We start from the raw sequence: 18,312 nt of genomic DNA, 5'->3' as shown, positions 1-18,312 counted from the left end.
GTCCATACACTGGATGAAAGTGACAGACAGATGATAGGTCTAACAATTTTAGCAGATGTAGGAGGCAGTGATGTCGTCTTACCTGTGTCTCACTGGAAGTATTGCTGGATCACGGTGGTTCTGTTGTCTATGTCCTCTTCTTCTGCCTCCTCTTATTCACTGTCCACAGGCTCCACAGCTGCCACAAGACCTTTTTCTTGACCATCCTCCTGCAGAAAAGGAACCTGTCGTTGCAAAGCCAAGTTGAGCAGCATACAGCAGGCCACGATGATCTGGCACACCTTCTTTGGTGAGTAGAATAGGGAACCACCTGTCATATGGAGGTACTGGAACCTGGCCTTCAGGATGCCAAAGGTCCTTTCTATCACTGTCCTAGTTCGTCCATGTGCCTCATTGTAGCGGTCCTCTGCCCTTGTCCTGGGATTTCTCACTGGGGTCAGTAGCCATGACAGGTTGGGGTACCCAGAGTCACCTGGAAATGTCAAGGGACAACTGTTAGACACACACTAACCCTTAGGGACAACCCCAGACAACTATTCACAAGGTATAGGGTCCATGTCCTCACCTAATAGCCACACGCAGTGCCTCTGGAGTTGCGCCATCACATAAAGGATGCTGCTATTCCTCAGAATGTAAGCGTCATGCACTGAGCCAGGAAACTTGCCGTTCACATGGGAGATATACTGGTCGGCCAAACACACCATCTGCACATTCATTGAACGGTAGCTCTTCCAGTTTCTGTACACCTGTTCACTCCTGCGGGGAGACCAAGGCCACATGTGTCCCATCAATGGCACCTATGATGTTGGGGATATGTCCCAGGGAATAGAAGTCACCTTTCACTGTAGGCAATCCTCCACCTGAGGGATAACGATGTAGCTCCGCATGTGTTTCAGCAGGGCAGACAACACTCTGGACAACACGTTGGAAAACATAGGCTGGGACATCCCTGATGCTATGGCCACTGTTGTTTGAAATAACCCACTTGCCAGGAAATGGAGCACAGAGGGCACCTGCACTAGAGGGGGGATTCCTGTGGGATGGTGGATAGCTTACATCAGATCTGGCTCCAACTGGGCACACAGTTCCTGGATTGTGGCACGATCAAGTCTGTAGGTGAGTATAACATGTCGCTCTTCCATTGTCGACAGGTCCACCAGCGGTCTGTACACCGGAGGATGCGGCCATCTCCTCACCTGCCTCAGCGGACGTGCCCTATGGATGAGAACAGCGAGCACAAAGTCAGCCAACACTGAGGTAGGAAAAAAACACCATTATTGCACACATTTGTCAATACGCTATGTGCCTGTCTCTGTGTATATGCAAGGCCTATATATGTGTGACGCATTAAAAAATAATGCCATGTGGCCACCTGAAATGGCATCTGCCTGACCTGTAATGTGGGACAAGGGGATATGAGGTAACTGCGCTGGTGCTGTACACTGTCGCGGTAGGCGGTCGAAGACCGCGGCGCAATCCTGCATTGGTTAACATTGGGCCCTATGGGTCCCAGGAGCCAATGACGATGTACGCCGACGATGACAGTACGCACCGCCATGGACGTGACCACCATTTTCTCTCTGTTCACTCACTTGATACCTGATCTTCGACAGGAGAGGACCTACACTGCAAGTGCTGCTGTGACCTCAGTCTGGAAGCGACGATGGCTCATGTGTCTGAGGAAAGGGCCGCTGCCTTCACATCGGAGGAGTTGGAAAAATTAGTGGATGGGGTCCTCCCCCAGTATACGCTACTCTACGGTCCTCCAGACAAACAGGTGAGTACACTGTGAGCATGTTGTATGGGCAATGCCTGTTTTGAGTGGTGTAGATGGAGGATAAACGGGGGTGAGGTCTGCATGATCTGACGGTGAGTGTATGTGCGTCAGGGCAAGGGTGGGAATGTGGGACAATGACTCTGGCAGTCCGGATGGTTAAAGTTTTTCCTTTTCCCCTGTACTATTCCTGTAGGTCAGCACCCACCAGAAGAAAGATATTTGGCGTGCCATCGCCAAGGACGTCTGGACCCTGGGGGTCCACCACAGACGGAGCACCCACTGCCGTAAAAGATGGGAGGACATTCGCCGCTGGAGCAAGAAGACGGCGGAGGCCCAGCTGGGGATGGCCTCCCAACGTGGGAGGGGTGCCCATCGCACGATGACCCCCCTGATGTTCCGGATCCTGGCGGTGGCATATCCGAAGTTGGATGGGCTCTTGAGGGCATCACAGCAGCCACAAGGGGGTGAGTACCGTCACATCTATCTGACTCTGCGCGCATTGGAGGTGTCTGGGTGTGGTAGGTGGGCAGTGGGTACACCTAGGCTAGGGCGAGCCTTGTAGGCAAGGACCCTTTGTGAGGCAGGCTAAGTGGCCCCCAAACCCCACCAGTGGTTAGAGCCATCTACACCTAGTAAGGCTCCTGTCACTGCCATGCGTGCAGCAATTGGGCAAAGGCCATGTACCCCATGTCCCTGTGATGAATTAGGGAAGTCTAAGTGCATGACGTAGTGCAGAGGGCTGCTGTGTCTGTAGTGTCCGCCAACATAGCGGTATTGCATGCACTGAACATGTCTTTCTATTTTCTTTACCCCACTTTTTGTGGTCTCCCTGTTCCTGTGTGCATCAGCATCATCAGACGGAGGAGCTCTGCCACCGGAGCAGGAGGGAGCTGCATCCCACATGGCCCTGGAGGGTGAGAAAACGAGTCAGAATTCACCAGTGGGACGGAGGGCAAGGGGAGCTCCACAGCGGGGACAGGAGCAGAGACCAGCAACACCGACTCCTCCTCTGATGGGAGCTCCCTTGTGGTGGCGGGCCCCTCTGTGCCCCCGCATTTACAGGTACTGCCGGCACCTCCCCTACCAGCACCGCCCTCCCAGCAGCCCCTCAGCATGTGTCCCGTGGCTGCTCACCCAGGAGGGTGGGCATCTCCTTCGCCCCAGGCACCTCAGGCCCTGCCCCAGTCAGCCCTGCTGCCCTCAGTGAGGAGGCTATTGACCTCCTGAGATCCCTCACTGTTGGGCAGTCTACCATTTTGAATGCCATCCAGGGTGTAGAGAGGCAGTTGCAACAGACAAATGCATACCTGGAGGGCATTCACTTTGGCCAGGCAGCCCAACAGCGAGCAGTTCATACTCTGGCCTCAGCACTGATGGCAGCCATTGTCCCTGTGTCCAGCCTCCCCCCTCCAACCTCCTCCACCCAGACCCAATCCCCTGTACCTCAGCCTATTCCAAGCACACCATCAGACCAGCATGCACACACCTCAACACACAAGGGTGGCTCTGGCAAACATAAGCACCACACATCCCACAGGCACTCACACAAGCATCATACCCATGCACACATACCAACATCCACTGCCTCAACTGTGTCCCCCTCCTCCACGTCTCCCCCTCCCTCCCTGTCACGTCTCCACCCACACCTGCATGCACTACATCCTCAGCCACTACCCCCATCACCAGCATGCCCATCACCACACTCCGCACACGTGCACTCACCACCCCCACTACCATTCACACATCCCCTGTGTCCTCTCCCACTGTGTCTGTGAGCCCTCCTCCCAATGGTACACAAACGCAGTCACACACCCACACAACAGCCACCCACCTCACGACAGCCTCCAGCCTATGCACCTTCACCCAAAGTCCTACAACCACTACCTCTTCCTCCACTCCCAAACCCCCTCCATCTTCCCGTCCCAGTGTGTCTAAAAAACTTTTCCTGTCAAACCTTGACCTCTTCCCTTCACCTCCCCCACCCCTTCCGTCCCCTAGCGCCCACCTTTCCAGGTCCCAACCCAGCACCTCAGCCACCACATCACCGGGCACAGTGGTGCCAGCAATACCCGGCTTTTGGAGTGCGCCAGGCAGCAGGGCTGCCATTGTCCCATGGAGCGAGGCCAAGGACATTCCCCCATCTCCAAAACAGAAGAAGTTGCCCACATCCCGGAGGGAGAAGGCCAAAACACCTGCCAACAAGGGCTCAGCAAAGTCAACAGTTGGGAGTGGTAAGACAGCTGCGGCACCATCCAAGGTTGGGAAGGGCCTGAAAAAGAAAGGCAAGTCAACGTCGCCGCCAACCTGCAAGGCAGACAAGACCGCCACCGGCCCCGCCACATGCACCGCCGCCACGGACAGCGCCGCAAGCACCCCAGATACTGAGCCCTTCACCAGCACCGCCGACACTGCCACCTCTGCCAGCACTCCAGATACTGAGCCCTTCACCAGCACCGCCGCTACTGCCACCACCGCCAGCACGTTACATTACGGAGACAGCATCGGCGAACGGGTTTCGTTTCCTCCTAAGCCTCATCCAGTATGTATTAAATCCTATCGGAGACCATACATCTTAGGACAAGTTCTTGCAACTTTTTCTAGCCCCGTTAGATCGTCCTTCCTGTCCAATTGATGTTATCATGTCCATCTCAAAGATTGGACATACCATGAGCTCTGAACATTGCTCGATTTACTACTATATATTACTTCAATGACATGACTACAAGATTCCAGCGTACCAAGTATTTAATGAAAAAATAATTAGAACATTGGTTGCTGAAATGAACTTTGTTGTTTGTTATTAAGGGGATTGGCCCTGAAGAAGGGGACCTATAACCAATAGGAACACCGAAACGCGCGTAGGCCTTTGGTTCCCTAAGAGTATCCCTGTCTCAACACCACTCTAATTTAATTTTTTCTAAACATCAATCTATATATATATATATATTTATTTATCAGTATGATATCAATGTACATTTATGTATTGTTGGAAACAATCTTTACATGTTTGTATGTACTGTATTTCAGACACGTTAGTTTATTTATGTAGATTTATATGTTAATTGTTTTTTCATTTACCTCATATGTCTTTCTTATCCATTCTTTGTCGTCTAGTTTGATTGTGGTGTGCCTGATTTAGAAGTTTAACGTTATATATATTTCCATACATGTTTTATATTTCTTGATTCCTTGTGTTTTGTTATATTGCTTCATTAAAATGTGTTCAGTTGAGATTTAGTTCCCTGTTATCTTTTGTCATTCCTTTAATTCTTTCAGCAGCTGCATATTGTTTTCTCATACGACTTTGAATTATCAATGGATATTTATCAGTCCTTATAAGGCTTTTTCTCTGAAGTGTATCTGTTACTTCAGATATTATATTATTTAGGTAGCTCACGTTGTAGTTTCTCTTAACTGTATTTTTCCCTGATTGAGCTACTGTTACTCTATTAGGGCATCCCCATATAGTTTTTCTCTCACCACCGCCAGCACCCCAGATACTGAGCCTTCACCAGCACCACCGCTACTGCCACCGCCGCCAGCACCGCTGTCAGTGAGGCCGCCACCAGCACCGCCGCTACTGCCACTGCAGCCAATACCGCTGTCAGTGTGCCGGCCCCCAGCACGGCAGTCAGTGTGCCAGCCACCAGCACTGCCGCCCCAATGTCCGCCGCAAGCACCGCCGCTAGTGACCCCGCCGCCAGCACCGCCAGCGGCCCCGCGACAACCTGAGCCAGTGGCCCCACCGCTGACATGGCTGCAATTCCCAGTGGTCTTACGTACGAGGCTGGTGGTCATTTACAGGGGCCTAGGCAGCTTCCATGTTGCCCCACTGTCAGTGGAGAAAGGCATCCACTACCTCAGTCCTTGTTAGGATGAAGCACTCTGGGCACAAGCCCCCTCCAGAACCAGTGGAGAAAGGCATCCACTACCTCAGTCCTTGGCAGGATGAAGCACTCTGGGCACCAAGCACCCTCCAGAACCAATAGAGAAAGGCATCCACTACCTCAGTCCTTGGCAGGATGAAGCACTCTGGGCACCAAGCCCCCTCCAGAACCAGTGGAGAAAGGCATCCACTTGAGAGACTGTGGCTTTGCACTCTCCAGGATAGAGCAGTGGGGAACCCACCCACTGGAGGGACTTGAGAGACTGTGGCTTTGCACTCCCCAGGGTAAAGCAGTGGGCAAACCACCCACTGGAGAGACTTGAGAGACTGTGGCTTTGCACTCCCCAGGATGAAGCAGTGCGCAAACCACCCACTGGAGAGACTTGAGGGACTGTGGCTTTGCACTCCCCAGGGTAAAGCAGTGGGCAACCCACCCACTGGAGAGACTTGAGAGACTGTGGCTTTGCACTCCCCAGGATAAAGCAGTGGGCAAACCACCCACTGGAGAGACTTGAGAGACTGTGGCTTTCCACTCCCCAGGATACTTCAATGGGCATGGAGCCCCCTCGTGGAGCTGGCGACGTGCACTCATCCGGCTGAGGTGCCCCCCCTTCCCTTCCCCCTGAGGTGCCTGTTTTATTTTGTTCAGATGCCCCTGCAGTGTTCTCTCTGTTTTGATTGGGTATCGAGTGTGGGCCTTGCCCATGCATTTTGGGCCCAGTGGCCCACGGACAATGTAGGTGCAATACCTGGACTTGAAATCTTGTTGAACATAATTGTTTGATGTGTATATATATATTTCTGGCTAATGGATTTTGCATGATTACAATGGTTACACTCATTTCATGTTGTCCTTGCGTTCTTCCAGGGGGGATTGGAGGTGTAAATGTAATGTTTCAACATGTATTGGTGTGTGTGTTGTTGTGGGTGGGGGTGTTACATGTGTGTGTCACTCTCTTTTCCCTCCCCACTCCCCTGTGTTGTAGGTGCAGTACTCACCGTGGCCGTCACCGCCGTCGGTCGTGCTCCTGGTAGAGGAGCGGCAAGACTATTGCAGGGAGTATTTGGAGTTCAGGCTCCATGGCATTGTGGTTCCTCGTGGGGTGTGTGAAGGTGAGTCTTTTCCCTTCCAAGTCCTGTTTCCGCCGTGTTTTTGTTCGCGTTGAATCCACCACGGAAAAGGTGGCGGATTGGCCTGTCATAATAGTGTGGGCGGTACATTGTCTTCCGCCTGTCTATGGGTGGTGACCTCCATTCTGTTTGTTTGTACCGCCGTGGCGGTCGGAGTGTTAAAGTGGCTGTCTATGTTGGCAGTTTCCGCCACAGTCATAATCCCATTTTTTTTACCGACGACCTGTTGGCGGTCTTACCGCCGCTTTAACACCGACCGCCAGGGTTGTAATGAGGGCCAGAGTCATTTCTCTTATGGCCCTTACTCGGTCCGGCCATTGGAGAGGTTTGGCTATGGTGATGACACAATAGTCTGTCTGCATCTAAATTGCATGGTCGGACCATGATTTTGGCAGTATGTATACTCCGTTGCCGTTGCAATGGCTTATACATACTACCAACATATACATTTGGCTCCAAGTCTTTATTCATGTGCCACTGTTAATAGGCTAGAATACAAGCATGATCAAAGTGACCTTTTGTATCATGATATACCAACAGTTTGCTTGATATCTGAACACTACATTCAAGAGTCCAAAGGGCTCTGAAGCTTAAGAAAAATACACTTAATAGGGGTGGGTGGAGAGAAAAGCAATGTAGAACTCAACAAGAGAGAACACAAAGGGTTAAGTTGGATGGCCAAAGAACAGTAAGCCAAAAAAATGATGAAATCAGGGAAGACCATTACTTTGTATTCTGGTGGAATACAGACAATGGATTAGGATGCCAGAGAAAGCAGTACCAAATGCCCCAGACAGATCTAAAAGGATCAGTGTAGACTTCCTCCCTTGACCAAAATGAGACTTAGAATTTGTGCCACAGGAAAAAATGTATTATCCTACCATGTGACAGGTAAAAACGTGACTGGGCTGAACCAGCAAACCTATGTTTCCCTAAAAATGAAGATAGTTGGCAATTTGCCTGTCTAAACGGTTTTGGATTGTTGTGGGAGCAAAGAAAACAGCCTGACACTTCTTGATACTTCACGGATGGCCATAGCTTTTTATAGAAAAGGTCTTACTGAGGCTTGTTTTTTCCAAGAGTGTGGTCCAGGTCCTTTGGATACCGAAATTTTGCAAAGATTGGTAAGTAAATGAGTTATCCCAGGTGCAGTTTTGGAACAAATGATACCAGGCAACGATCAAAAGACAAGCTCAGTTTGAGGTGTGTGGCTAGTGATTTTGTAGGAATAGGCAGGAGGAAGAAAACTTCTGGGAGTAATATTGTTTCTTTCTGGCATCCATATCAAAGAGTTTTGTTAATACTTATAAGAATTTACTAGTGGAGTTATTTGGAGTCAATTCTAGATGAATAGTAGTTTTCTCTAGCAATTTGACATGTTTTTGTAGGTTCTGCTCACAATTCAGATAACGCTTTGGCAGAAGTTGTGTCTCCAAATACATTCTCATCATTTACTCATGCATTTTAAGGACAAAGGGCCTCTGTATTTGAAGGAAAGGAAAGTGTGGCTCTTATTTGAGTTTTAGGGTCTCATTACGAGTTTGGTGGTTGGACGAGCCGACTGCCAAACTCGTGGCTATGAGATGGCCGTCAACCCAGCGGCCTCACCCCCTGTCGTATTACAATGTTCCCACCGGGCTGACTGGTGGGAACTTTGTATTACCACATTCCTGCGGGTCAGCGTTACAATATTGGTCTCAGCTCACTTAAGCCTATCCAGCATGTTTTGTCCAACCATGGCCTTCATCAGGGTTAGTATTTTGACCTTCTCATATCGATGGCAGTCATTACTCAAATCTATTTTATCACAACCCAATGTGTAGGAGTATCAAAACTTACCCTGTGCGGCTGTGAACCTGTTGACACAAATCCAAGAATCATGTACATGATTGGGTTGTGAAAAAATGGATTTAAGTAAAGGTTGCAATCAATATGAGAAAGTCAAAATACTAATCCTGATGAAGTCCATGTTTTGACAAAACCCTTTTGCTGGGCTGAATGGTGTTCCAAGGAAATGGAATAAAGTTTTGAAGTGACATTATCAAAAAGGTTTTGATAATATGATCTTTTTGATTGGACTATTAACACTTGTTTGAGAGGACTTGTATATACCTGGATGCTCTTCTTCATTACCTTGGTTTCTAAAGTAGTGGTTCTGGAGCAGTGGATCACTGAGGATACCTAGTGAGAGTATCAATTTGGATTGGACCCACCATGGTGCAAGTAGAAGTGACACACTGCTTATTATATTTGTGACAATTTCTTCAGATGTTCATCAGGTTTACTTCAAGAATCCCTGTGTATCTCTTATCTGTTCCTCAGAATTTCACCCTGTTATCCCTAAAAGAGGCCCATAAACTGCTTCTGCCAGCCTTTAGCAGGCTCATTACTATCCTTCAGCGATCCAGAACCCCCCGCACACACTCAATAGCTTATATAGACCTTACACTACCATCTAAACCTGTCAAGCAGCCATCAGAGTCCTTTAGATTGCTCAGCTGGAACTCATCACCTCCTAGCTGACTTTGCTATCTACTCATAACCACTATTTCACCACTTATTGGCCTTTACATCCCAAGAACTTATATTCCGCCTTGCGACCTATGAATCCATCAGTTTCACCTTCTGTCACTGTTCAGACCCTCGCCTCTAGTGCTCAAATCCTTTACATCAGCTCTCGGTGAATGTTACCAGAGCTTTAGGATCTCTTTCAACTTTCGAAGAAATGCATTGACTCTCCTGACCATCTACTTTACCAACATTCAGCTGGCCCTCAAACCTATTTAGATATTCTTTCTCAAACCGTACTGCTGGCCATCAAATCTCTCCACTGGAAACCATAGGATCCTTAAACAACCTTCACTACACCAACAGCTAGTCCTGAAAGATCCCCTCCTACAATATGCTCACTGCTCAATGTTTCCCATTTCCATGTGTGAGTAGCTTATCAACTTCAAGTGTTTCTTCTTTGCAAGTCAAGCTACTCCCTAAGCAATTGGGAAACCTGAAAGCTCTTTCTTTACAGACCTCACAACCAATCATGCTCTTTGTTAATTAGCCATCCACACATCATTCCACTGAGTCTCTGAGAGCTAGCACTCATTCATTTATACCTTTCATTGTGCTCCTTGCCTCTGCTGAGATATCCCTTCTGGCAGAGCCTTTCACAGGTCACTGATGGCCAATCTGTTCATCAGCAAACAACTGGCCTAGCATCTTAACAACAATCACTTCCTGGACCGCAACCAATAGAGATTCGGGCACAACCACAGTACCAAGACTGTCTTAATTGCTGCCACAGATGACATCCCACTGATCACGGACAAAGAAGATATCGCAACTCTCATTCTACTACACTTGTCTTCCGCCTTCAACATTGTTTCCCATCCCATTCTCATTTGAAATCTTGACAAATCCAGCATAAGAGAACCCACTCTCCACTGGATCTGTTCCTTCCTCCTCCTTCCTCACCGGACACACCCAGCCTGTCAGATGGGTACCCGACACCTTGGCTGCCACCAACCTAATTCATGGAGTACTTCAAGGATCATTTTGCACACCCACACAATTCGACACCAACATTGTGCCTCTTGCCCCCATTATAAAATCGAATGGAATCCATATCTCTTAGGCCAATGACACCCAACTCATCCTTTCCCGTCCTGATGAAACATCGAACACCCTGACCAACTTCACCTCCTGTATGTCAGATATTGCCAGCTGGAGAAAGACCAACAGTCAGAAACTCAACACAGACAAAACACAGTTGCACCCTTCTGCAAGAACATATATATAGATATATATGGGACTCTACCTGGTGGCCAACAGACCTTGGAACTACACCTGGCCCAGCCAACCAAGCCAAAAATTAGGCCTAATGGTAGACAGCCAACCCTTAGTCAAAAACTAAGTTAATGCAGTAGCCTCTTCCTGTTTCTTCACCATAAAGATCCTTAAAAAGAATCTTCAAAGGTCTCCCAACCAACACAGAGAAGAGTCACCCAGGTCCTTTTCACCAGCAAACTGTACTATACCACTACACTGTACGTGAGCACTACTCCCCAACTGACCATAAGAATTCAGGTCATATAATATGCAGGGTCCGGGCACACACTCAAGCACCCATCCCATACATACACTGCCCAACTCAAAGATCTCCATTGTATCTCCATCAGCAAATGCACACTCTTCAAGCTCCTCACACAAATGTACAAAGCATTACATGATATAGGTCCCTCTTACCGCAACAGCCTGGATCAATTTTCACACCCAACCAGAATCCTCCACTTGGCCTACCTCCTGCTTGCACTCGTTGCCCGCAGTCGCTGAGCTGGTGGTCCCTCATCGAACACTTGCACTCATCGCCCACATTCGCTGAGCTGGTGGTCAACTTTCTCGTACTTCTGCGCTAAAGCCTATAATTACATCCTTGTACATCAGAGCCACCTCCTCGGGCCTTGAGTTCTACAAAAAACTGAAGATGAGGCTCATCTCCTAGACCACAGACTTGGTCAGCAGAGTCAGCTCCTTTGCTAGTACCTGAATGTTAGACCTGGTAGCCTTAGAGTGCTCATTCCCCAACTTTTTGCCTGCCTCCAGCCACATTTCTGACACTGTTTTGCTGATTTTAGGACTCTGCATACTTTACCACTGCTAACCAGTGCTAAAGTGCATATGCTCTCTTCGTTAAATATGGTAACATTGGTTCATCCCCAATAGGCATACTTAATTTACTTATAAGTCCCTAGTAAAGTGCACTACATGTGCCCAGGGCCTGTAAATTAAACTCTACTAGTGGGCCTGGGGCACTGATTGTACCACCCACATATTAGCCCGATTGCCATGTCTCATAACTGCCATTCACTGCCACTTTAACTTGCCATTTAAAAGTACTTGCCAATCCTTTTTCTACATATAAGTCACCCCTAGGTAACCCATAGGGCAGGGTGCTATGTAGGTAAAAAGCAGAACATGCATATATGTGTTTTATATGTCCTGGTGGTGAAAAACTCGTTTTCCACTACTATGAGGCCTGCTCCTTTCATAGGCTAGCATTAGGACTGCCCTTATATACTGTTTGAGTGGTAGATGCTGGTCATATTTTGTATGGCCTGAATGATAATAGAAAATCCTACTTTTTGGTGAGGCTGGATTTTATACAACTATTTTAGAAATGCCACTTTTAGAAAGTGAACATTTCTCTGCTCTTAAAAACCATCTGTGCCTTACAGCCTGTCTCCAATCAATGTCTGGGTTGGACTGGCTGACAGCTTCCTTGTGCATTTCACCCAGACAACCCCAAACACAGGATACTCAGTAATACCTGCACTCATCTGCATACTGAATGGGTCTTCTTGGGTTGGAAGGGTGGAGGGTCTGACACTTATATTTCAAAGGCTAGTGGCCTGCCCTCATAAAATGACTGTCAAACCTCCTACAGGGACCCTAGCAGATAGACCTGTACTGAAAGGGGAACTTGTGCACTTCAAAACCACTCTGAAGTCTCCCCCACTTCAAATGCATTTTGGGGTATCTAAACTGGGTCTCTGACCCCACCAATTCAGACACTTCTGGACCTAAACCTGCAACCTGTCAAGAGGAACTGCCTGGCTGCCTAAAGGACTCATCTGGACTGCTTTGCTGAGAAGGGCTGTTGCCCTGCTACCCTGCTTACCTCTGACTTTGCTGAGTAGTGCTCTCGAAAGGCATGGATTGAGCTTGCCTCCTGTTTTCGGAAGTCTCAGGGCCAAAAAGACTTCATCTCTTCAGGAAATGCCTTATGTGCCAAAGACCGGCCTGCAGGCCTGCCTTGCAACCGAGAAATCGTTGCACAGCTGAACCGGAATGATGTAGCCCGACTTCCTGAGTGGAAACTCGAGTCAGTTCCTGCCTTGCAACCGAACATTTGATGCATCACCTACCAAATCGACGCACTGCCGGCTGGAAACAATGCACCGCTGAACTGGAATGACACAGCCCAACTCCCAGTTGGAAATTCGCCTTGCAACGGAATATTCAATGCATCGCCCAGCTGGATCGATGCAATGCTTGTAACTTCTTCCAGAGCACCCAGGAATTCCCTGCGTAATCCCTGGGAGTCAAAAAGATCCCTGCATCGCAGTGAGGAACCAAGACTGCGTGCCAGAAAATTACACAAACACCTTGCTGCATGAAAAGAAACAACGCAACGTCTGTGACACGTCAGAAAATTCAATCCACACCTTATTTTTCCACGCATCTCCTCCTCTGCGATCTCTGTGCGTGATATTTTTTACACATACCAGGTACTTTGTGGAATCGAGAGACAACTGTTGATTTCTAAGATTTAAGACTCTTTTTAACTTGCAAACGTGATATTTCAACTTGTGTTGAATCTCTGTCATTTTGACCTTATTTTATTCAGATAAATATTATCTATCTTTCTAAATCTGTGTGGTGTATTTTTAGTGGTGTTTTCACTGTGTTACTGTATGATTTATTGCACAAATACTTTACACATTGTCTTCTAAGTTAAGCCTGACTGCTCAGTGCCAAGCTACCAGAGGGTGGGCACAGGATAATTTGGATTGTGTGTGATTTACCCTGACTAGGGTTAAGGTCCCTACTTGGACAAGGGTGTACATCTCTGCCAACTAGATACCCAATTTCTAACATTGACTACCCTCCCGGGTGAGATGTGGTCTCTACAAGTATTTGTAAGGTAATATACCATAAATCTATGGCCCTCAGTCAAGAGTCCATTTTCTACCTTATCTGTTTATGCAGTTAAATCTGAGCAGTACAGTGGCAATATGGAAAATACTTTCATTTAATGTAGGTACTGTTGCATCCTCCCCAGCCCGGAAGCATGCACAAGGAGACACCACACATGGAGCTGGTAGTCAACATCTTTATTCATCAGCGTAGTACATTCAATCCACTTCTCATTATCTCATAGATGTTAATGACCACATCCTAAACTCATCCCAGAATTATTGCATAATCCCTTCATTGAGTCTGTCCTGGCCCCGTGATCTTAATGCTCACAGTCTTAAGACACTGCATCTCCCCCTTTGTTAAATAAAAACACATAAATAAAGATATGAACAAATAGCAGCATTACATTTCTTTGATTAGCCATCTAGTGGTCGCACAGTTCGGCGAGACAGTGTGATATGAAGTAGTTGAACTGTGCCGAGGTGTACCCCGAGGGTACAGAGTCTAGTGTCTGATCAGGACTTTCAGTGGAACAGCCTCTTCAGGGGCTGCATGGACCAATGACTTGCTAGACAGATGTTTGAAATATGACAAGTCTCTTGTAACAGATTTGCCAGGACGGTGCATCACTATAATGTGCTCCTTGTGCTGCACAACTTTCAAAGGTTCAACATCAAAGGAAGTTCTGTCTTTCATTTTCATTTTTTCTTGACTAGAACCCAGTCACCCTTAATGAACATGATCTCCTGAGTTTGATGACACTGTGCAGCATATGTCTTCATCTGATGTTTTTGAGCAGTGTCAGTAGCACAAACCTCAGCAACACAAAAGGATGATGAACAGAGTGCTGAAACGTTTCAAACACTTACCCCCATTCACAGATTTGGGTTAAATCCATCGTTCTTTTGCTCATCATGCCACCCCAGTTTGGACCCAGCCAAATGCAAATCAGTCTTGACTGTTACCCAAAGGAACAGTCTAGCCCAAACTGCCAGGTCCTCCCTGGACTGGAAACAAGCATCCTGGGACCAGTTTTGGGGTATCACCCATCATCAGCCAAGCTCGCTTGAATCCAGTGACACAGTGAGCAAGGGACCCACGTCTGGCGTTAACCTGGCAAACTTACGGCCACTTTAGCAAATGAGAAAGATAATGGACAGAGTGCTGAAAAGTTTCAAACACTCATCCTCAGTCACAAACCTGGGTTAAATCCATCATTCTTTTGCTCACCATGCCACCCCAGTTTGGACCCAGCCAAATCAGTCTTGGCCTTGCCCCCCATGGGAACAGTCCAACCCAAACTGCCAGCCCAGGTCCTCCCTGGACTGTAAACAAACATCCTGGGACCAATTTCCAGGTATCACCCCTCATCAGCCAGGATAGCTTGCATCCGTGGCACAGCGAGGAAGGGACCCACGCCTGTGCATGCCCTGGCCAACTTACTGTGGCAAAGTCATGAACGTACCCTGAACAATAGCTAGACATGCCCAAGAAGGATTGTACCAAGGTGCCATGGTGACATCTTGTCGGAGACTGGTGGCTGATAGTGCTTGCACTTTATCAGGACCCAGGTTATCCCTCCATCAGAAAATACATGCCCAAAGAACTTGAGTTTTGTTTTGTGAAATTCACACTTTTCGGCATTCAATCAGAGACCTGCCGCTGTAAGCAACTGACACACCTGTTTGAGAGCCTTATCATGTTACTTCCGTGTTTTCCCAAGCACCAGTATATCATCACTATAATTGAAGGCATATGTAACAGGTTCAATAATTTTACGTTAACAACTTGAAACGTTTCTGCAGCAGACAACACTCTAAAGCTCAATCTCAAACAAGCCAAGATTGCGACCCCGCATTGCAAAGGCTGTGAAGGGACACCTGTTTGCAAATCAGCGAATGACTAACACTAGTCTCACATTCGCTTCCACTGAGAAAGACCTTTATTTCGCCATTCAGACATTTATATTTAAAGAGCAACTCTCACTCTTCTTTAAAACAGCTATCTCCTAGTTGCTCGTATCTGCCCACGGCAAGAAGTTTCAATCATTTCGTGAAACGAAAGGTGGGAATGGGCAGATTTATAATGCCATGTACAAGCCATACTGTGGATGGACTTTCTGCAACCATGAAAGGCAGCTTTTCTATCTTTTCTAAATGAAGCATTGTGAAACTCGCTTCCCTTTTAGCCAATATCTGTTATTCTCTGGATAAACTGAAAACAGTAAACAGGTCACTACTGTTAATGTATTTCCATGGAACGCGGCCATCTTTCGGGTTCTGTAACGTTCAACCTAACCGCATGATGGAACGTACCTGATTTTGTCCATGATGTAGAAGGAAAATATCATTCTGAATGATGTCAATTGTAGATGACACTATATTATTCAGGGTGTACATTCTGTTGGACAGAGTATTCATGCCGTTATCGACACATTTTCGTTATCTATCTGTCTTAAACATGCAGCTGCTTCCATTTGAGAAATCTTCCAGATCTCATTGTATACAGCATATAGAAATCGTTTAGAGCGTGGGTTTCCCGGACCTAACAAGAAATCTTGTGAGTCCATGTCTTCAGATAGCTTATTGAGATGTTCTTTAACTGCTGCGAAGGTGGTAGTCTGGAACCATTGTTGGCACAGTTTACCAACACTGTATGTGGTAACTATACCCGAGTGTTGACCTGAGACAAAGCGAGGCTAGCCCTGAAACCCCCTGAGGAATGAACAAAACGGACCTGACACCCATTTGTGTCAATTGGCAACAATAACCACGCACCAGGACTGGAAAGTGAAGAATTATAGGTACCATCCTGAACCTTTGCATTTAATTCTTCCACTGTGATATTTAGGAAGGATTGCCAGTTGCTAAATTTGTCCGGTGTGGAGATACTGGGCACATTCATTTCCTTCATTTTTGCTAACCCTAGTCAGGATGCCTGCTGAATTGTCTCATTTAGAAATATCATTTGAACAGAAATAAGGCATACTCTGAATAAAGCTTCCCTACCCTGAATTTGCTAATCTTGTGTTTCCCATACAGTTTTTACACCAATAGTGTTCATCAAGTATTCGTATCCTTCAACTGAAAGTCGGGAAACAAAGGCATCTGAATAGATCAATTTAGTGTTTGTTAGAAAAATCTTCCTAAGGTGGTAACTTGAAGTAGTATGACTCTGCATTTTTAATGGCATGCCCAGAAAAATATGTAGATTTGTCTAAATAATGCTTTGGGCTCCCCACAGATGGAGCTGAGCACTGTTCCCACTGTGTGTATTAAATACTGATCTATGTCTTGTTGCTCGGTGCAGGTAGTAATGTCCCCAATTGTAATAACAGAACATTTACCCATAATTCTTTGTGTTAGTGTACACATCATCACTTTCAAATACAGTATACTCCTGCAGCTCAGCAAACATTGAATCAACTGTTGGAACATCCCAGTCATCAGAAACAACACCAGGTGTAATTACAACAGTCATTGAAACACATATGGAATTTATATGAACTCAGTAGGCCCCTATATATCAAAGGGAACTTTATCCCACATAATGCCATCTGGAATTGGTACTGCTGAAATGTTCACAAGGGAGAAATCTCTTCAGACCTTATGTGAGGAAAGATATGGAGTTAGAACTTCATCCACTGGCTCGACAGAAGAGCATTCAGGAAGATAATGACTATTTATAAGGAGAAAGAAAAGTCACAAAACAAATCCATAACAGAAAGGCAAGCAATGTCAGAAATATCCACAGATAGTTATTTTTAAGCCATATGTACAGCTTACATGTTTTGAAACAGCCTCAGTTGCAGGCTCAGATGAAGTTGAAGAAATGTCATCAAGGTTGATTAAATAACTGGAAGCAGTCTCTGCAAACACAGGATCCGGTGCATTACTGGTGGATGGATCCACTTTGAGTGAAGGTTTATAGAAGACAGTATTGTCGTCTTTTTGGGTTGAATTGGAGTGGGAAACAGCCACATCTTGGACAGTCGGTGAAGTGGTAAAAGAATTCTGCAAAAGCTCATTTTCCACCCTCCCCATGCTCAAAGAGACATTTGTAGCATCATTGTACATGGTGGTTTAGTAAGAATTGTTGCTGTTTCTTCTTTGAAGAGGTATGTCCTGTTCGGTAGTGAGAGGGGACCGGGAACTACCCAATGGACCTCTGGGTCTACTGTGCAGGATCGGCCACATGGTGCAATTTGATATTGTCGATGGAGACAAATTTGTTTACTTTAGAGCCCGGCAGCGGTGGTTAGATGACTGTTCTGGTACCTTGTATTCCCAGGACTGGGACCGGTGCTCTGTAGGATGGGCCAAATTTCTTCTTCACAGCAATCTTCTCACAAACCAGAACTCAAACTTTAGAAATCCAGCCTGTATAAGTTGTTTGCAAATCCCTTATTCCTAAGGTGGCTGCACTGGTGGATGAATTATCATCATAAAATTGCTGAAGCTGCTGTAAGACAGTAAGACATTCATTTATATCAAAAAGTCTGTCTGCTGCCACCAAACAAGGGCTATCTAGATCTAGGACATACATAGGTATCCCAAAAAGAACCTCAAAAGGAGTGCATCCTCCCCAGCCCGGGAGCTTGCACAAGGACATGCCACACACAGAGCTTGTAGTCACTGTCTTTAATCATCTGTGTACAATATTCATCTGTCAGTCAGTCAAGAATACTTTATTCGGTTATTTAAAGCCAAAAAAGCCAAGTAGAAAAGCCAATACAGTATTAAAACAGTTAAAACCTTTGAAGATCCCCTACAATTTTTAAATAAATTCAATAAAATCACACATTTGAAAAAGACAAAATACA

The 18,312-nt window shown here is 46.6% G+C and overlaps 1 protein-coding gene across 4 annotated transcripts in view; it reads right to left on the bottom strand.

The window, feature by feature from the left end:
• The window catches only part of LOC138250333 (acetylserotonin O-methyltransferase-like), a 480,756-nt gene that overhangs the window by 46,292 nt on the left and 416,152 nt on the right, over positions 1-18,312 (bottom strand). The window contains exon 10 of one of the 4 annotated variants that reach the window (XM_069205107.1): positions 13,682-17,951. The exons of the other annotated variants lie outside the window; for them this stretch is intronic. Within the exon in view, the coding sequence (XP_069061208.1) occupies positions 17,932-17,951 (20 nt within the window). The 3' untranslated portion in view covers positions 13,682-17,931. Of the gene's footprint in view, positions 1-13,681; positions 17,952-18,312 lie in introns of those variants that run through there. 4 annotated transcript variants of the gene reach the window in all.

This window comes from Pleurodeles waltl, chromosome 8 (assembly GCF_031143425.1).
Source record: "Pleurodeles waltl isolate 20211129_DDA chromosome 8, aPleWal1.hap1.20221129, whole genome shotgun sequence".
Lineage (NCBI taxonomy): Eukaryota > Metazoa > Chordata > Amphibia > Caudata > Salamandridae > Pleurodeles > Pleurodeles waltl.
This window is presented reverse-complemented; position numbering and strand designations above follow the sequence as displayed.